The sequence below is a fragment of the Oncorhynchus masou genome, chromosome 2, assembly GCF_036934945.1.
Source record: "Oncorhynchus masou masou isolate Uvic2021 chromosome 2, UVic_Omas_1.1, whole genome shotgun sequence".
Taxonomy (NCBI): domain Eukaryota; kingdom Metazoa; phylum Chordata; class Actinopteri; order Salmoniformes; family Salmonidae; genus Oncorhynchus; species Oncorhynchus masou.
In genome coordinates, this window is record NC_088213.1 from 15,991,444 (window position 1) to 16,012,356 (window position 20,913).

Here is a 20,913-nt window from a genome sequence, read left to right on the forward strand (position 1 = left end):
TCGTTTAAATTGTATCTTAGCCTCAGTCACCCTCAACACTAGGAAACTCCTCAAAGGACCACTCCTAAAGGCAAACAATGACAGGGTTCACTGCCACAGGTCTTAAAATCACTCAGAGCAAATAAATTGTGCATGAAAAGGTCAAAGGAACTTCATTCCAAAATGTGCAGTACATATGTGAGGTAAAGGTCAACCAATATAAAGTGTATCATTTAACTCTTATAGGAAATCGACAATTGACTTGGCCTGCATCCAACTCGGCTGTAATTGGCTTATCTTTGTTAGGCAAGATGCAAAATCAATAAAGGTACAGACATGATCTATAATACATTAGAGAGGAAACCTGCTACTCACCGAACCCCTGTAGCATTTCTTCACATCTTCATATGACAGGTCGTCAATCAACCTGTGGAGGAAATGATCAAGGAAATGCTGTGAAAAGGAGACATCGTGTTTTAATATATCAGGCCAGTGCCTGTTTGTTTCCAGACATAGACTCAACACTATGGTGAATCTCATGGTGATGAAGCTTTTCCACTGGTCCACAGGGATTTTATTGATCTCATTAACTCCTATTGGATCATTTGTTTGATCTTAATCTTGTTGGAGAACAGTGAGACATTTCAACTATAATCTGATCCAACTGTAATCTGTGAACTCTGACCTCAGCATCAAATCAAACAGTAGTAGTGTATATTTGTCTGCTGTCTATGACAGTAATGTCGTCACGGTTCAGGGTCGGCTACCAGACATGTGCAGGACTGTAGAGAAGGGAAGCATACGTGACGGCAGACAAATGGCATCTCACTCAAACAGAAACAAACACTACGCGACCACACAAACACGACCACACATAAAGGGAGGTGAATGTGCTTTTAGAAAACTGGGCTGACTAGTTACATTATGCAAACTCAGTGCCCCCCCTCCTCCCACACACACACACACACACACACACACACACACACTCTTTTGTACATCTGACCGGCAAGCATGAGTACAAGCACAAACATGTTTGCAAGCAAACACACACACACACACACACACACACACACACACACACACACACACATATACTGTAAATACAATCCATATTTATGTTGATTTATTTTCCCTTTTGTACTTTAACTATTCACACATAATATGGCATTGGAAATGTCTTTATTGTTTAGGAACTTTTGGGAGTGTAATGCTTACTGTACATTTTTATTGTTTATTTACTTTTGTTTATTATCTACTTCACTTGCGTTGACAATGTTTACATTTGTTCCCCATGCCAATAAAGCCCTTAAATTGAAATTGAATTAGAGAGAGAGAGAGAGGCGTCAGCATGCTTCAGTTTGGCTCACCAAAACAAACCAGTGTGCCCGCGTACTCCCTTAAAATGCCTTCTCTTGAAAAAATAAATATGGCAATAGTACTGCTAGTATACACTTCCTCAAAATAGTCCAAATGAATCTAAGATAACTCAAGAAATCTGCCATTAATTTTGACGTTTTGCCAATGAGATCTAAGTCGCGAAATTTAACATCTAAGATGTTTGGTGCACATTGAAAATGAGTCGTCTCTCATTGAATGACATCATAGACCTTATTGAAGAACCCTACTATTGACCAATCACCAACGAAGGAGCGTAGACTTCGGCTTGCATCAAGAAATAATGTTGTGCGCCTGAACAGCGAGAAAACCCTTACCGAAGTCCAAAACTAACAAAAACGTCATCAAATGTGGTCATAATATATGCACAAACTCAAACTGTTTCTGTTGGGAAGCATGCAGACACCTTTATAAAGAAAGAGAGGGGCTCCCAGAGAAGTTGATCACATTGTTCTCTTAGGGGACATTTAGCTAGTTAGCAGGCAACTAATATAGATCTTGTTCTATCAAACCTCTGAGGTAGAAACAGCCCTAAGACTGGTGTATTCATACCAATGACGTATATAAACCCTGGGTTGTTGATGCTATGCATAGACATGTTAGCTGACAACGTCACGAAAAGGATGCGCACGCTTCAATGGGGCAGAAGTCTGTGTTGTAGTGATTCTGGATGGCCAGATAACTAGCAACAATGAGAAGAAGCTGTCATATGGGGCAGAAGTCTGTGTTGTTGTGATTCTGGATGGCCAGATAACTAGCAACAATGAGAAGAAGCTGTCAATGGGGCAGAAGTCTGTGTTGTTGTGATTCTGGATGGCCAGATAACTAGCAACAACAATGAGAAGAAGCTGTCAATGGGGCAGAAGTCTGTGTTGTTGTGATTCTGGATGGCCAGATAACTAGCAACAATTCTGAGAAGAAGCTGTCAATGGGGCAGAAGTCTGTGTTGTTGTGATTCTGGATGGCCAGATAACTAGCAACAATGAGAAGAAGCTGTCAATGGGGCAGAAGTCTGTGTTGTTGTGATTCTGGATGGCCAGATAACTTGCAACAATGAGAAGAAGCTGTCAATGGGGCAGATAGTCTGTGTTGTTGTGATTCTGGATGGCCAGATAACTGTAACAACAATGAGAAGAAGCTGTCATGGGGCATCTGTGTTGTTATGAATGTTATCAATAAACATTAGCAACAATATATAGTTTACATGTCAACAGTCTAGAAGCTGTCATATGGTTATCATTGATGGTTCATTTCAGCAATCATTCTTTCTCATCTTGATTCTTAACATACCTTTCAATGTCTGTGTTGTTGTGATAGTTGGCTTATTTGGAGGTGTTTTGACTGATGTCAAACATATGCTAATATGGCTAATAAACAAAACCAACAACTGTAACAATATGTGATCAAAATGTGCTCATAGGTTTATGCAGTTTAGCTGAATGTTATCAATAAATGTTGGAGACAATATATAGTTTACATCCATCAACAGTCTAACCCTCGTGTATATATAAATCCTTGATTATCATTGACTGCACCAATATATACCAATACACTAACAACTTCTGCTGGTTCATTCTAGTTGCTTCTGCTGGTTCATTCAACTCTGATCTGCTTAACAAACTACCTGTTATCTATGTGAATACAAACATACAACAAGCTTCTGCTTCATGGAAAACCCCAAATCAAATCAAAATGGCGTGCTGGTTTATACAGTGGCTTCATTGCAAAATGTTGAATGAGCAAAGCCTTTCTAGTTCCACTGGTTCACCTGGTTCAGTGTAGAAATAAAGTGTGTGTTCTTCTAGTTGCTTCTGCTGGTTCATTCTGCTGGTTCATTCTAGATGCTTCTGCTGGTTCATTCTAGTTGCTTCTGCTGGTTCATTCTAGTTGCTTCTGTTCATTCTAGTTGCTTCTGCTGGTTCATTCTAGTTGCTTCTGCTGGTTCATTCTAGTTGCTTCATTCTAGTTGCTTCTGCTGGTTCATTCTAGCTGGTTCAGTCTAGTTGCTTCTGCTGGTTCATTCTAGCTGGTTCATTCTAGTTGCTTCTGCTGGTTCATTCTAGTTGGTTCATTCTAGTTGCTTCTGCTGGTTCATTCTAGTTGATTCTGTTGGTTCATTCTAGCTGGTTCATTCTAGTTGCTTCTGCTGGTTCATTCTAGTTGGTTCATTCTAGTTGCTTCTGCTGGTTCATTCTAGCTGGTTCATTCTAGTTGCTTCTGCTGGTTCATTCTAGTTGGTTCATTCTAGTTGCTTCTGCTGGTTCATTCTAGTTGATTCTGTTGGTTCATTCTAGTTGCTTCTGCTGATTCATTCTAGTTGAGCAGCAGGGAGAGTTGAGAGGTGTTGAGACATCCTGTGGGGTTTGTGAGGAGAGAAAATAGATCCTGCTTGCAGCTGAGCACCACGGCTGTGAGAGGAAAGGGGCCTCATGTCCCCGGGGCTAGTGAGACCATCGCCTGCTGCAAGATCAAATCAGTAGGCAGTCTGTTGCACAAGTACTGTAGAGGTTGAGTATGGATGTGCACACTCCTGGTCAACTGGGCTGCATAGTTGACCGGTTTTGTCTTTAGGATCAGTTTTTGATTTGATCCAATGGAGAGATTTTCTAGTCAGTTGCTGAGTAGAGACATAAAAATAGCAGATAAAGGTCTCTTTTCTCTCTCTCTCTCTGGAAAGGGTGTTTGAGGAAAAGGCCATGTTTTCATTCTATAAGCATCTGCAGTAAACGGGGTTCTTTGCAACCCTGTGGAGGATAGCTGGGGGTTTTCATTTCTGCTCTTGGGACAGAGCTCTGCCTCACTCATATAATCCTCTAGTCACCAGAGAATGCCTGTATTTATCTTCCATGGATAACATTTAGCAAGGCTATATCTATTCTTTATTACAATGTTGTAATGATTGAATGTTTATAAAAAGGTTCTAAAATGTTTAGACAATATGCTTGCTCCACTCTTCTAGATATTTATTGTCATCAACAGGTGCTAAGAGTAGTGGCAACACGTTTATTACCTTGAACAACAAAGCTGATATCTATAGTGGGTAGTCACCATATTAGAGAGGTGGGTGAGTTGTTGGCTACAGTTTGTCCCTCTGCCTGCCTGTTGGAGGCTGGCTATAAATAACAGCTGGTCTTGTTCCCAGGTGGAGGGAAGCATGGTTATTGAAAAACACAGGCACTGTGCTCTGTTTCTGTCTCCTGTTCTTTTCATCCATCTCCCTGCAGTAAACTACTGGAATACACCCCTCTCCTGTTCTTTTCATCCATCTCCCTGCAGTCAACTACTGGAATACACCCTCTCCTGTTCTTTTCTGTTCTTTTCATCCATCTCCCTGCAGTCAACTACTGGAATACACCCTCTCTCCTGTTCTTTTCATCCATCTCCCTGCAGTAAACTACTGGAATACACCCCTCTCCTGTTCTTTTCATCCATCTCCCTGCAGTCAACTACTGGAATACACCCTCTCTCCTGTTCTTTTCATCCATCTCCCTGCAGTCAACTACTGGAACACACCCCTCTCCTGTTCTTTTCATCCCCCTCTCCATCCATCTCCCTGCAGTCAACTACTGGAATACACCCTCTCTTCCTGTTCTTTTCATCCATCTCCCTGCAGTCAACTACTGGAATACACCCTCTCTCCTGTTCTTTTCATCCATCTCCCTGCAGTCAACTACTGGAATACACCCCTCTCCTGTTCTTTTCATCCATCTCCCTGCAGTCAACTACTGGAATACACCCTCTCTCCTGTTCTTTTCATCCATCTCCCTGCAGTCAACTACTGGAATACACCCTCTCTCCTGTTCTTTTCATCCATCTCCCTGCAGTCAACTACTGGAATACACCCCTCTTTTCATCCATCTCCCTGCAGTCAACTACTGGAATGTTCTTTTCATCCATCTCCCTGCAGTCAACTACTGGAATACACCCCTCTCCTGTTCTTTTCATCCATCTCCCTGCAGTCAACTACTGGAATACACCCTCTCTCCTGTTCTTTTCATCCATCTCCCTGCAGTCAACTACTGGAATACACCCCTCTCCTGTTCTTTTCATCCATCTCCCTGCAGTCAACTACTGGAATACACCCTCTCTCCTGTTCTTTTCATCCATCTCCCTGCAGTCAACTACTGGAATACACCCTCTCTCCTGTTCTTTTCATCCATCTCCCTGCAGTCAACTACTGGAATACACCCTCTCTCCTGTTCTTTTCATCCATCTCCCTGCAGTCAACTACTGGAATACACCCTCTCCCTGTTCACATCCATCTCCCTGCAGTCAACTACTGGAATACACCCTCTCTCCTGTTCTTTTCATCCATCTCCCTGCAGTCAACTACTGGAATACACCCTCTCTCCTGTTCTTTTCATCCATCTCCCCATGCAGTCAACTACTGGAATACACCCCTCTCCTGTTCTTTTCATCCATCTCCCTGCAGTCAACTACTGGAATACACCCTCTCTCCTGTTCTTTTCATCCATCTCCCTGCAGTCAACTACTGGAATACACCCTCTCTCCTGTTCTTTTCATCCATCTCCCTGCAGTCAACTACTGGAATACACCCTCTCTCCTGTTCTTTTCATCCATCTCCCTGCAGTCAACTACTGGAATACACCCTCTCTCCTGTTCTTTTCATCCATCTCCCTGCAGTCAACTACTGGAATACACCCTCTCTCCTGTTCTTTTCATCCATCTCCCTGCAGTCAACTACTGGAATACACCCTCTCTCCTGTTCTTTTCATCCATCTCCCTGCAGTCAACTACTGGAATACACCCTCTCTCCTGTTCTTTTCATCCATCTCCCTGCAGTCAACTACTGGAATACACCCTCTCTCCTGTTCTTTTCATCCATCTCCCTGCAGTCAACTACTGGAATACACCCTCTCTCCTGTTCTTTTCATCCATCTCCCTGCAGTCAACTACTGGAATACACCCCTCTCCTGTTCTTTTCATCCATCTCCCTGCAGTCTCTCCTGTTCTTTTCATCCATCTCCTGCAAACTACTGCAACTACTGGAATACACCCTCTCTCCTGTTCTTTTCATCCATCTCCCTGCAGTCAACTACTGGAATACACCCTCTCCCACCGTGTTCTTTTCATCCATCTCCCTGCAGTCAACTACTGGAATACACCCTCTCTCCTGTTCTTTTCATCCATCTCCCTGCAGTCAACTACTGGAATACACCCTCTCTCCTGTTCTTTTCATCCATCTCCCTGCAGTCAACTACTGGAATACAGCGTTTAGATATTTGAAGACATAAAGATACCAAAACTAATCTGAATAACAATATTCAAGTCCAGCAGAGTCCAACAGTTCAAAATCTATCAAACATATATTTCCCCTGTCTTACCTGAACCTTAGTCATCAGGTTGAAAACAAAACAGGTCATTGATTTCTGCAGGAGCGTTGTTTATCTTCCTGTGAGAAGGTGAAGGTGCAACCATGGCTACAGTGTGTGTATATGTGTGTCTCAAAGTGTCCTTGGCTGCGGCGCTGAATGGCATAGCTAATTACAAGCCTGAGGAATGATACATTAGAAAGGGAATACCACCCTCAGGCAGACAAAGACAGATTCACTGTCAATAATTCAGCTGAAGAAAAGAGAAAATGGGACAAAGAGCACTGAGAGGTCAAAGGTGAGAGGTCAATGACATAACCTACCTCTGTGTCGTTCTGATATTTACTTGAACAATCACCTTTCCATTTGTAATTTGGCTGAACTATCACCTTTAGGACAGAAACCTAGCGTCTGCATTCATCTAAAAGCATAGGAAAGGTGACGCAACATGGTGGACACTGGCCAGCCATTTTCTTTCCCTTCTCCGTCTTTCCTATGAAAATAAATCCACTGTAGACCAATGAGACGCACCCATGAAAATAAATCCACTGTAAACCAATGAGACGCACCCATAAAAATAAATCCACTGTAAACCAATGAGACGCACCCATAAAAATAAATCCACTGTAAACCAATGAGACGCACCCATGAAAATAAATCCACTGTAGACCAATGAGACACACCCATGAACAACACAGTTCAGAGTTCCCACCCACTAGTCAATGACAGAGAGAACACATCACAGTCACAACACACTGCAGTAGCCTACCCTGCTAAATCCCATCCCAGGACAGCTTCACCAGGATTAGAATGCCCTTCCTGCCTTAGATCCTGGTTATATAAGCCCCAGCAGCTCCACAGTTAGAGCCTCCTATTCCCTATATAGTGCACTCCTTTAGACCAGAGTCCCATAGCAATATAGGGAATAGGGTGTGGCGTGACGTGGGGTCAGGTTGCACCACCGTGACGTGGGGTCAGGTTGCACCACCGTGACCCTGGGGTCAGGTTGCACCACCGTGACGTGGGGTCAGGTTGCACCACCGTGCCGGGGTGGGGTCAGGTTGCACCACCGTGCCGTGGGGTCAGGTTGCACCACCGTGCCCTGGGGTCAGGTTGCACCACCGTGCCCTGGGGTCAGGTTGCACCACCGCCCGTGCACCACCGTGCCCTGGGTTGCACCACCGTCAGGTTGCACCACCGTGCCCTGGGTCAGGTTGCACCACCGTGCCCTGGGTCAGGTTGCACCACCGTGCCCTGGGGTCAGGTTGCACCACCGTGACCTGGGGTCAGGTTGCACCACCGTGTGGGGTCAGGTTGCACCACCGTGCCCTGGGGTCAGGTTGCACCACCGTGACCTGGGGTCAGGTTGCACCACCGTGACCTGGGGTCAGGTTGCACCACCGTGCCCTGGGGGTTCACCACCGTGGTTGCACCACCGTGCCCTGGGGTCAGGTTGCACCACCGGTTGCACCACCGTGCCCTGGGGGTTCAGGTTGCACCACCGTGCCCTGGGGTCAGGTTGCACCACCGTGCCCTGGGGTCAGGTTGCACCACCGTGCCCTGGGGTCAGGTTGCACCACCGTGCCCTGGGGTCAGGTTGCACCACCGTGCCCTGGGGTCAGGTTGCACCACCGTGCCCCTGGGGTCAGGTTGCACCACCGTGCCCTGGGGTCAGGTTGCACCACCGTGGTTGCGCCACCGTGCCCTGGGGTCAGGTTGCACCACCGTGCCCTGGGTCAGGTTGCACCACCGTGCCCTGGGGTCAGGTTGCACCACCGTGCCCTGGGGTCAGGTTGCACCACCGTGCCCTGGGGTCAGGTTGCACCACCGTGCCCTGTGGGTCAGGTTGCACCACCGTGCCCTGGGGTCAGGTTGCACCACCGTGCCCTGGAGTCAGGGGGGTCAGGTTGCACCACCGTGACGTGGAGTCAGGTTGCACCACCGTGCCCTGGGGTCAGGTTGCACCCGTGCCCTGGGGTCAGGTTGCACCACCGTGCCCTGGGGTCAGGTTGCACCACCGTGCCCTGGGGTCAGGTTGCACCACCGTGCCCTGGAGTCAGGTTGCACCACCGTGCCCTGGAGTCAGGTTGCACCACCGTGACCTGGGGTCAGGTTGCACCACCGTGACGTGGGGTCAGGTTGCACCACCGTGACCTGGAGTCAGGTTGCACCACCGTGCCCGTGGAGTCAGGTTGCACCACCGTGCCGTGGGGTCAGGTTGCACCACCGTGACGTGGAGTCAGGTTGCACCACCGTGCCCTGGGTTGCACCACCGTGCCCTGTCAGGTTGCACCACCGTGCCCTGGAGTCAGGTTGCACCACCGTGGAGTCCTGGAGTCAGGTTGCACCACCGTGCCCTGGAGTCAGGTTGCACCACCGTGCCCTGGAGTCAGGTTGCACCACCGTGCCCTGGGTCAGGTTGCACCACCGTGGAGTCAGGTTGCACCACCGTGACACCACCGTGGAGTCAGGTTGCACCACCGTGCCCTGGAGTCAGGTTGCACCACCGTGACGTGGGGCTGCCCTGGTCAGGTTGCACCACCGGTTGCACCACCGTGCCCTGGAGTCAGGTTGCACCACCGTGATGTGGAGTCAGGTTGCACCACCGTGCCCTGGGGTCAGGTTGCACCACCGTGATGGAGTGGGCACCACCGTCAGGTTGCACCACCGTGATGTGGGGTCAGGTTGCACCACCGTGATGTGGGGTCAGGTTGCACCACCGTGCCCTGGGGTCAGGTTGCACCACCGTGCCCTGGAGTCAGGTTGCACCACCGTGCCCTGGAGTCAGGTTGCACCACCGTGCCCTGGAGTCAGGTTGCACCACCGTGCCCTGGGGTCAGGTTGCACCACCGTGCCCTGGGGTCAGGTTGCACCACCGTGGGGTCAGGTTGCACCACCGTGCCCTGGGGTCAGGTTGCACCACCGTGACAGGTTGCACCACCGGGGTCACCACCGTGTTGCACCACCGTGCCCTGGAGGTCAGGTTGCACCCACCGTGGAGTCAGGTTGCACCACCGTGCCCTGGGGTCAGGTTGCACCACCGGGTCAGGTTGCACCACCGTGACCTGGGGTCAGGTTGCACAGGTTGCACCACCGTGCCCTGGGGGTCAGGTTGCACCACCGTGCCCTGGAGTCAGGTTGCACCACCGTGCCCTGGAGTCAGGTTGCACCACCGTGACGTGGAGTCAGGTTGCACCACCGTGCCCTGGAGTCAGGTTGCACCACCGTGGTGGGAGTCAGGTTGCACCACCGTGCCCTGGAGTCAGGTTGCACCACCGTGTGGAGTCAGGTTGCACCACCGTGCCCTGGAGTCAGGTTGCACCACCGTTGCACCACCGTGAGTCAGTGGAGTCAGGTTGCACCACCGTGATGTGGAGTCAGGTTGCACCACCGTGCCCTGGGGTCAGGTTGCACCACCGTGATGTGGGGTCAGGTTGCACCACCGTGCCCTGGAGTCAGGTTGCACCAGGTTGCCGTGCCCTGGAGTCAGGTTGCACCACCGTGCCCTGGAGTCAGGTTGCACCACCAGGTTGCACCACCGTGGGAGTCAGGTTGCACCACCGTGCCCTGGAGTCAGGTTGCACCACCGTGCCCTGGGTCAGGTTGCACCACCGTGCCCTGGGGTCAGGTTGCACCACCGTGCCCTGGGGTGGTTGCACCACCGTGCAGGTTGCACCACCGGTTGCACCACCGTGACGTGGGTCAGGTTGCACCACCGTGCCCACCACCGTGCCCTGGAGTCAGGTTGCACCACCGTGACACCACCGTGCCCTGGGTCAGGTTGCACCACCGATTAAGCCCTGCACCACCGTGACGTGGGGTCAGGTTGCACCACCGTGCCCTGGGGTCAGGTTGCACCACAGGTTGCACCACCGTGCCCTGGGGTCAGGTTGCACCACCGTGCCCTGGGGTCAGGTTGCACCACCGTGCCCTGGTCAGGTCAGGTTCAGGTTGCACCACCGTGCCCTGGGGTCAGGTTGCACCACCGTGCCCTGGGGTCAGGTTGCACCACCGTGCCCTGGGGGTTGCACCACCGTGCCAGGTTGCACCACCGTGCCCTGGGGTCAGGTTGCACCACCGTGCCCTGGGGTCAGGTTGCACCACCGTGACCTGGGGTCAGGTTGCACCACCGTGACCTGGGTCAGGTTGTCAGGTTGCACCACCGTGCCCTGGAGTCAGGTTGCACCACCGGGTGGGGTCAGGTTGCACCACCGTCAGGTTGCACCACCGTCAGGTGCACTGGGGTCAGGTTGCACCACCACCGTGCCCTGGGGTCAGGTTGCACCACCGTGCCCTGGGGTCAGGTTGCACCACCGTCAGGTTGCACCACCGTGGGGTCAGGTTGCACCACCGTGCCCTGGGGTCAGGTTGCACCACCGTGCCCTGGGTCAGGTTGCACCACCGTGCCCTGGGGTCAGGTTGCACCACCGTGCCCTGGGGTCAGGTTGCACCACCGTGACGTGGAGTCAGGTTGCACCACCGTGACCTGGAGTCAGGTTGCACCACCGTGCCCTGGAGTCAGGTTGCACCACCGTCAGGTTGCACCACCGTGATGTGTGAGGGTCAGGTTGCACCACCGTGATGTGGGTCAGGTTGCACCACCGTGATGTGGAGTCAGGTTGCACCACCGTGCACCACCGTGGAGTCAGGTTGCACCACCGTGATGTGGAGTCAGGTTGCACCACCGTGATGTGGACCACCGTGTCAGTCAGGTTGCACCAGGTTGCACCGTGATGTGGTCAGTCAGGTTGCACCACCGTGATGTGGTCAGGTTGCACCACCGTGCCCTGGAGTCAGGTTGCACCACCACCGTGCCCTGGAGTCAGGTTGCACCACCGGTGGAGTCAGGTTGCACCACCGTGCCCTGGACCACCACCGTGCCCTGGAGTCAGGTTGCACCACCGTGCCCTGGAGTCAGGTTGCACCACCGTCGTGAAGGTTGCACCACCGTGCCCTGGAGTCAGGTTGCACCACCGTGGTCAGGTTGCACCACCGTGACGTCAGGTTGCACCACCGTGGGGTCAGGTTGCACCACCGTGACTGGGGGTGTGGAGTCAGGTTGCACCACCGTGCCCTGGGAGTCAGGTTGCACCACAGTTGCACTGGAGTCCGTGACCTGGAGTCAGGTTGCACCCACCGTGATAGTGTTACCACCGTGACAGAGGACAGGTTGCACTTGCTGTCTGTGTGTGTGTAATAGTCTATACAGAGGACCTGTCTGTCTGTGTGTAATAGTCTATACAGAGGACCTGTCTGTCTGTGTGTAATAGTCTATACAGAGGACCGGTCTGTCTGGCTGCTTGTGTGAAATGGTCTATACAGAGGACCTGTCTGTCTGGCTGCTTGTGTGAAATAGTCTATACAGAGGACCTGTCTGTCTGTGTGTAATAGTCTATACAGAGGACCTGTCTGTCTGTGTTAATAGTCTATACAGAGGACCTGTCTGTCTGTGTGTAATAGTCTAAAGAGGAGTCTATACAGAGGACCTGTCTGTCTGTGTGTAATAGTCTATACAGAGGACCTGTCTGTCTGTGTGTAATAGTCTAATAGTCATACAGAGGACCTGTCTGTCTGTGTGTAATAGTCTATACAGAGGACCTGTCTGTCTGTGTGTAATAGTCTATACAGAGGACCTGTCTGTCTGTGTGTAATAGTCTATACAGAGGACCTGTCTGTCTGTGTGTAATAGTCTATACAGAGGACCTGTCTGTCTGTGTGTAATAGTCTATACAGAGGACCTGTCTGTCTGTGTGTAATAGTCTATACAGAGGACCTGTCTGTCTGTGTGTAATAGTCTATACAGAGGACCTGTCTGTCTGTGTCTGTGTGTAATAGTCTATACAGAGGACCTGTCTGTCTGTGTTTGTGTGTAATAGTCTATACAGAGGACCTGTCTGTCTGTGTGTAATAGTCTATACAGAGGACCTGTCTGTCTGTGTGTAATAGTCTATACAGAGGACCTGTCTGTCTGTGTGTAATAGTCTATACAGAGGACCTGTCTGTCTGTGTGTCTGTGTAATAGTCTATACAGGAGGACCTGTCTGTCTGTGTGTAATAGTCTATACAGAGGACTATACAGGTCTGTCTGTGTGTAATAGTCTATACAGAGGACCTGTCTGTCTGTGTGTAATAGTCTATACAGAGGACCTGTCTGTCTGTGTGTAATAGTCTATACAGAGGACCTGTCTGTCTGTGTGTAATAGTCTATACAGAGGACCTGTCTGTCTGTGTGTAATAGTCTATACAGAGGACCTGTCTGTCTGTGTGTAATAGTCTATACAGAGGACCTGTCTGTCTGTGTGTAATAGTCTATACAGAGGACCTGTAATAGTCTATACAGAGGACCTGTCTGTCTGTGTGTAATAGTCTATACAGAGGACCTGTCTGTCTGTGTGTAATAGTCTATACAGAGGACCTGTCTGTCTGTGTGTAATAGTCTATACAGAGGACCTGTCTGTCTGTGTGTAATAGTCTATACAGAGGACCTGTCTGTCTGTGTGTAATAGTCTATACAGAGGACCTGTCTGTCTGTGTGTAATAGTCTATACAGAGGACCTGTCTGTCTGTGTTAATAGTCTATACAGAGGACCTGTCTGTCTGTGTTAATAGTCTATAATAGTCAGAGGACCTGTCTGTCTGTGTGTAATAGTCTATACAGAGGACCTGTCTGTCTGTGTGTAATAGTCTATACAGAGGACCTGTCTGTCTGTGTGTAATAGTCTATACAGAGGACCTGTCTGTCTGTGTTAATAGTCTATACAGAGGACCTGTCTGTCTGTGTGTAATAGTCTATACAGAGGACCTGTCTGTCTGTGTGTAATAGTCTATACAGAGGACCTGTCTGTCTGTGTGTAATAGTCTATACAGAGGACCTGTCTGTCTGTGTGTAATAGTCTATACAGAGGATCTGTCTGTGTGTAATAGTCTATACAGAGGACCTGTCTGTATATAGATAAAGATCCTTTAAAAAGGTGTGTGTACATGTTACCTACCTGAATTGTGGATGGCCTCCTTGAGTATCCTGGTGTTTTGAGGTCTCCAGGTCCTGTGTTGAGGTGAGGACTCCCTCTTCATTCTGCTCCTGGTGTTCCATCATGGTGTTGGGCCTGAACACACAGAGTTGAGCTGTCATCAGTTATCCACAGGCTCTCATGTGTGTATTCTAACACAGCTCATATTGATGCGTGGACACACCCATTCATGCAAATTCTACATCAATATACAAGCGAATAAACACAGGTTAATGAAGCTGTGCACAGGGCCTGGGTGACTTTCTCATGCTCTTTCATGCACACTGTCGAGCAACCACTTGTGCTCTTCAAACACACATGTGCACACCATTCCACTAACTCACACACACCTACCCTGGATGATACCGTGACCCTTTTGGGAGAAAGGCCATAGTTACCACATGCTCTGTATAATCACAGGTGTGAATGACTGATAATAGCTTTGTGTTTTCTAGAAAAGCCCTGACTCAGTCCGGCCATTTATCACATGCTGAGTTTCCTGCTTATTATCTCGAATTGGCCTGGTTCATTCCATCTGAACCAATGACTTCTCTGTACGAAAAAGCCTCTTCCTGTTGCGGAAGGTCCTAGTTCAATGGTTCCCACAGAAACCCCCCACCTGTCCATAACCAATGAACTGTAATAGTCTGTCTGTGTGTAATAGTCCAGTCAAAGTAGATGAGGCTGGTGAACAATAGGTTCTTGGTTGCTGTATTCAACTATTCCAGCTGCAAACAGGTGTCTATTGTAAATTAAAAGTCATGAAACAGAAGTTAACTTTTTTTTAGAATAAATGCAGATGGGAGAAAAGTAAAGCAATTAATCATAGCTCCACATTGGGGAATATGAGAGGGATCATCTTAAACCCCTCTTTACCTAAAGACATCTTTAATCCTCCTAAAACCTTCACTGGCCGAGAGGGAGCAACTTCAGGGCTGGGTATCATCATTCCCAGAAATCGTCACCAAATTCTACGGCCCGTTGGCGTGGACATTGTTTACCCATAATACCCTATTAAACCCCTCCATTCCCAGAACAGTCAGAAGACCAAGGGACATTTTATCACGTCTTGTGTGACTCGTTGTATTCAATTGGATAAACAGAAAGTAATCAGGACAGCAGAACTGGAGGCCCTGAGTTGTGCAGACTTGGTCTGATTTAACAGTGGGGCAGAGTGGTGGGGGGGGGGTCCTTTCCTTTAAGTTGCAGAGTGCAGACTTGGTCTGATTTAACAGTGGGGCAGAGTGGTGGGTGGGGGAGTCCTTTCCCTTAAGTTGCAGAGTGCAGACTTGGTCTGATTTAACAGTGGGGCAGAGTGGTGGGGGGGGGGACCTGTCCTTTCCCTTAAGTTGCAGAGTGCAGACTTGGTCTGATTTAACAGTGGGGCAGAGTGGTGGGGGGGGGGGGAGTCCTTTCCCTTAAGTTGCAGAGTGCAGACTTGGTCTGATTTAACAGTGGGGCAGAGTGGTGGGGGGGGGGCACGCCAGTCCTTTCCCTTAAGTTGCAGAGTGCAGACTTGGTCTGATTTAACAGTGGGGCAGAGTGGTGGGGGGGAGTCCTTTCCCTTAAGTTGCAGAGTGCAGACTTGGTCTGATTTAACAGTGGGGCAGAGTGGTGGGGGGGGAGTCCTTTCCCTTAAGTTGCAGAGTGCAGACTTGGTCTGATTTAACAGTGGGCAGAGTGGTGGTGGATTTAACAGTGGGGCAAGTACCCTATTAAACCCCTCCATTCCCTCCTAAAACCTTCACTGGCAGGGAAGAGTCCTTTCCCTTAAGTTGCAGAGTGCAGACTTGGTCTGATTTAACAGTGGGGCAGAGTGGTGGGGGGGCGTCCTTTCCCTTAAGTTGCAGAGTGCAGACTTGGTCTGATTTAACAGTGGGGCAGAGTGGTGGTGGGGGGGGAGTCCCTTCCCTTAAGTTGCAGAGTGCAGACTTGGTCTGATTTAACAGTGGGGCAGAGTGGTGGTGGGGGGAGTCCTTTCCTTTAAGTTGCAGAGTGCAGACTTGGTCTGATTTAACAGTGGGGCAGAGTGGTGGGGGGGAGTCCTTTCCCTTAAGTTGCAGAGTGCAGACTTGGTCTGATTTAACAGTGGGGCAGAGTGGTGGTGGGGGGAGTCCTTTCCCTTAAGTTGCAGAGTGCAGACATGGTCTGATTTAACAGTGGGGCAGAGTGGTGGTGGGGGGGGGGGGGGGGGGGGGGAGTCCTTTCCCTTAAGTTGCAGAGTGCAGACTTTTCTGTGGACCAAGTCTCTTTGTGTTCTGTGAATGAGGCACAAACACAACCTGAAAATGTTGTTTCAAGAAATGGTAGCCAACGCATCACAAGCTATGGAAGTTCTTGTCAATGTCAACATCGGTTATAACAGAATGACCAGAAACAACATGAAAAATGGCACCATGTTATGCAAACAAAAAATGGTTTGTGTGGTTGAGACACCAAGTAATGATGATCTGAGATGTTAACTAGTTTGGAATACTTACAAGAAAACGATCTGTGGAATACGAATCCAAACGGACCTCTTGGCTCCTTGTATGGAGTACTCTCACTCTGACTTGGCTTATAACAGTGACAAAGGCCACACCATTGTCCATAAATGAATGTTAAATGTGAGCCTTCATCCCTCTCCTCCTCCTTGTCCTCCTGCTGATTAGGGCACATCTACAGAGCCATCACAAGACGTCCTCCAATCGAATTAACTCTAATCTAGTTAAGCTGGCTGCAGTTTCTAGGACCTCTACTGTTAAAGGTGCATCACACCATTTCTCCTTCACCTCCCTGTCTCGTGGTCTTCAGAGAGACGGGGAAGGCAAACAAACAGGTCTGAGTCATGGACACAGTCTAAGCTAACGGAGGCTATAGGCTGTCAAGGTCAATGACGTTCCAGCTAGAAGTTGCAATGAGCCAAAACAATACAACAACCTCTATAATACAGTATATCATGATATCTAATTACACAATACAGTATAGTGATACATACTGTACAGATCATGTCATCTTTCATTGATGATGAAGCCATTCATATCATCCATCTTCTGTTAATGTTGACCAATATGCTCCGTAAGCAGTCAGTGGAAGCCTATACCTCAAAGTGTCACACTCGCTCTCTCTCGGTGGCCCCTCACACCCGAAGAGGCTATGATGCGCTGCTCCCTCTCGATCGCAGATAGTGTCTGGTGGTGTCACTTTACTATAGGGTCAGACGGGGCTGAGAGAGGCAGGCCTCAACAAGGATCATTATCAATCTCAGCTATCTTATTCCAGAACAGCTGACGCTTACAAGAGTCAGCAATGGCAGGACAAATTGAAGTCTAAGCCAAACCATGGGCAATAAATTATCCATAAGAGCATGTATTAAAAAAAGAACACAGAATGTGATCAACCATTTCTCCTCTCTCATGGTTCACCACAGCTGTGCAAACCAAAGGGCTTGTTCAAGCTGAACGCCTGCAGTCAGGTGGCCTATTAATTACAGTTGAGCTCAGTGAAGGTAAGGGAGGAAGTGGAGTTGGATTTAATAGGGCCCTGAGTACTTTAGCTACCACCTGCATCTGAGAAAGGTATGCTTTGCATAATTGGCTGCAGCTGGGTTATGTCATATTGTGGTCCTGATATGGCCTAATCACCAATACATCTGTAGCCTCCATTATTATTAGTTATGAAGGCTAGTCCATATTTGTACCTGTTGCCTACATATGGACTACAATCAGGCAAATTGTGATGCAGATAGTTGTCTATGAAACCATAACACAAAGAAGGACTTTGGTCTGTGAGATACCATATCCACACTGCTACACTACAAGCGGAGACTGTAGACTATATAGGCATCCTGGACCGGTTCTCTCCCCACAAGATAAACAAGATGACAACATGAGTGGAGGTTGGTCAATATCCTGTTTGTGAGTTTAACAGTTACTCTACAGAATCAGAGACAGGGTGCACTTGTATTGCAAGGCCAGATCCTTTGCAACAGGTTTTGTTTTAACACATCTGCTTGCATGTGTACTGTAGCCTACATGTTTTATGTTGATGTGTCTTGAACATTTCGTCACCACACAAAGTTCCCTTACAGGAAATAAAAATAATTTGAATTTCAAAGGAGCTACATTGAGGGCTCCTTTCAAGCAAGCCTGAGTGTATAGAGAGGGACATCACTTGCGCCCATTCAAATGGCTCTGATTAGGTAGACTACTGTCTACAGCAAACAACCGTCGACTATGCGTCACTGACGCTTAGATTTAAACCACATAGTCGAAGATTTCCACAACTAATTAGATATAACCCCTTGGTTTTTGAATAATATGACTCAAATACGCAAATGGCATTAGTATGAATGTCTACCCTTATTTTAACCAACAAACCTATTGTAAAAAAAAGTAGCATACTGTACCTACATTGTTCACAGTTTTGTTGATCCTTTGTCAACAAATGCGAGCTTCAAATAATTTTCAGAAACAAATATATTGTAGGAATGTCACTCATTGAAAAATATAGAAAGTATAGAGGCTAAAATGTGACAAATAAAATCAATCTGACCATTTTTATAGTTATAAGCCTGTAGACTGTGATAAAGTATAAGGTACACAATCAGGAGGTTATTGGCGGGACTGCCCCAATTGATTTAGAAACGAGACTAATAACCTGCTTATACAGCCTGCCCTACTTCATACACCTGAGGTACTTACACTAGGGCCTAGATTCATTATAAACAACTTATACGTTTGACAACTGTCAATAAAAAATAGACGACAAACTCTCGAGATATGAGAGACTGTCAACTCACGCAATCTTTGCCTTTACGAATAACCTTCCGCAACGTACCGCTGCACAGGTAGGCCAGTCGTCTTATTTTATTCAGCCGAAGTAACTGTCATGTCCTCCACAAGGTTGAATTGGTACCAGCCACAGCTTCACATGGCGCAAAGTAGCTATAGCGAAATGTCCATTGGGAAAAAAAGAAGTAAAATTGCGTAAAATGACACAATTTGAAGCAAAGAGACATGCGGCGAGACAAGAAGCACTGGCCGCTTGTCAACTTGTTGCGCAGGGAATCCGTGAGGTTGGTTGAGAATACGCCACCGCTGTGTCATTCACGGTTTGGTAAAGCTTTGATCAACGGATTTAAAAGAACCTAATCGTGTGATTACGCTCGCTTGTACTAATCGTAATGATACAACCAAATGCAATTTAAATCTATTTTGTTATATTCCAAGGCAGAAAGTAACTGCACCTTTTCACCTTACTGAGTGGTGGAAGCAAATCACATTAGGCCTACCACAGTAGCCTTTTCAAGTAAGATGTTTATAATTGTTATATGAAGTTGATTCAGACTTTATATGGTAATACAACTGATAAATCCATGTCTGAGTTGAATAAATTATACATCAATAAAATGCCATCATTTTCCTGAGTAGGCCGAAGCCCCCCAAAATATAGCTGTATTTGGCCTGTTACAGTCCAAAAGTTATTTTAAATAATACTGCATATTGGTGTTATTTAGCTTGTGCAGGGAGGACACTGTGCAAAGATCTGTGGTGCTGAAAATCCTGCTACGAGCATTTCCATCCTCTAAGGAACGCCATACCATCACAACCATGACTTTCTTTTACTCTCCATCCTGCTAATATTATTTCCTGCACCCGACCAGTTTCATATTGTTACTGTATTCCTTCTATTCAATGTACTCCTACCAGTACTTATAGGCGAACTGACTACCAGAACACATGAGTCTCTGATATCCTTGAACCTTTCTGTTGCCACTCTGAGGATGCACACACACACACTCACCCCCTTGAGCTCTATTAATCATGGAACAACGTCAGGGGTGAATAAAGTCAACGTAGAGGACAGACACGGTTTACACTGTGAATACACAACACCTGCCTGCGTGCTGTGAGCATACTAATACACGTAGAGAAGAGGCTAGCATAGACCTTTACTAGTAGTGTAGAAGGTGGATGTTCCACAGCTCTGAGGTTCAAGGGAAAAGTCACATCAGTAAATAGAAGTTGTATCTCAGTTCAAGGAAGTCATTACACAAACCTCCACACTAGGAGAAATCCCACCGTTGTTCCTTATGTTTGCACTGTACAGGACGGTTTCTTCAACCCAAAATACGGCTACTACTGGACTAGAGTGCTTTTTAGTCCAGGAATGATCTTAATCTGGGTCTGAGAAACCGACCTATTGCCTCACCAAAGAAAGTGAACAGGTAACAGGGCTGACTGCCATGGCAGGTAACAGGGCTGACTGACCTGGCTGGTATCTTCTGGTAGCAGGGACCATGGGGTCGGTGGTGGTGTCGGTGGTCCCGGCCTGTGGCCTCTTCACCTGGCAGGGCCTCAGGGCTGGCTGCGTAGATAGTGCATCCCATTAACCCCTGCGCTGTCTGCCACCGCACCCTTGTCGTCGCAGAGCAAGAGCCTCCGCTGCATACTACCGTGCCGTACCGCGTCCCCACGTCGTCCCTGCCAGTGAGTCTCTACCCTGCTCCTCCTACTTCCAGGCGCCTGCTGTAGAAGCCAATGCCTCAGCACATCTCCACCCTCTCTCCTCTAGCTAACCCCCTCCAGACCTTACACTCTCCCTCCCCCACTGAGGACACAGGAGATAATCAGATTTCACATTTACACTGAACAAAATCATCCTTGCATAATCCCCCGCTGTTGCAGCAGAATCATCAAGTTGTTGCACATGGAGCACCCTGGATGGGGAGAAGGGACTTGGGGGTAGGGTGGGGGGTTATTTAGGAAAATATCCTAACTGTTGGCTGGACTGGTTCAGCAGCCATTAAGACAAACTACACATTTGAAAGGTTTACCAAAAGGTGCAATGAAGTGGTGATCGATGATGAAAATGTTCTCAAATGTTATGTTCTTTGTACTAAGCCTCTAATTTTACTTTGCGGTAAGTTTGAGTAAATTGCCTGTTTAGGTCAATGGAGGCTTATGTTACCGGTGTGTATTATGAAATTCTATATAGACAATTTGCATAATAGCCCACTTCTCATAATTATTTGGGAACACCACCCTCTAGTGGTTATTTTAGCTCATTGCTTTAATACATCCCTGTAAGGGACCAATCGGCAACATCCCAGGGGCCGGTGCTGGTCCTGGAACCGGAGGTTGAGAAACAGTGCCAAGTCAACACTACTGTTGAACCACAGTATCATATCTTCATATATTTGATCATATTAACAG

General features: G+C 48.1%; 1 protein-coding gene across 6 annotated transcripts in view; it reads right to left on the minus strand.

The window, feature by feature from the left end:
- Window positions 1–20,276, minus strand: part of LOC135555958 (GRAM domain-containing protein 2A-like) — a 35,194-nt gene extending 14,918 nt beyond the window's left edge. For 4 of the 6 annotated variants that reach the window (XM_064988816.1, XM_064988824.1, XM_064988781.1 and 1 more), the window contains exons 1-3: window positions 19,969–20,276; window positions 13,700–13,813; window positions 355–406 (exon numbers count right to left, since the gene is read on the minus strand). In XM_064988816.1, the coding sequence (XP_064844888.1) occupies window positions 355–406; window positions 13,700–13,813; window positions 19,969–20,087 (285 nt within the window). In that variant the 5' untranslated portion in view covers window positions 20,088–20,276. Of the gene's footprint in view, window positions 1–354; window positions 407–13,699; window positions 13,814–18,497; window positions 18,723–19,968 lie in introns of those variants that run through there. The other 2 variants (XM_064988808.1, XM_064988798.1) reach the window with 2 other exon arrangements.
- Between the last annotated feature and the right edge of the window lie 637 nt (window positions 20,277–20,913).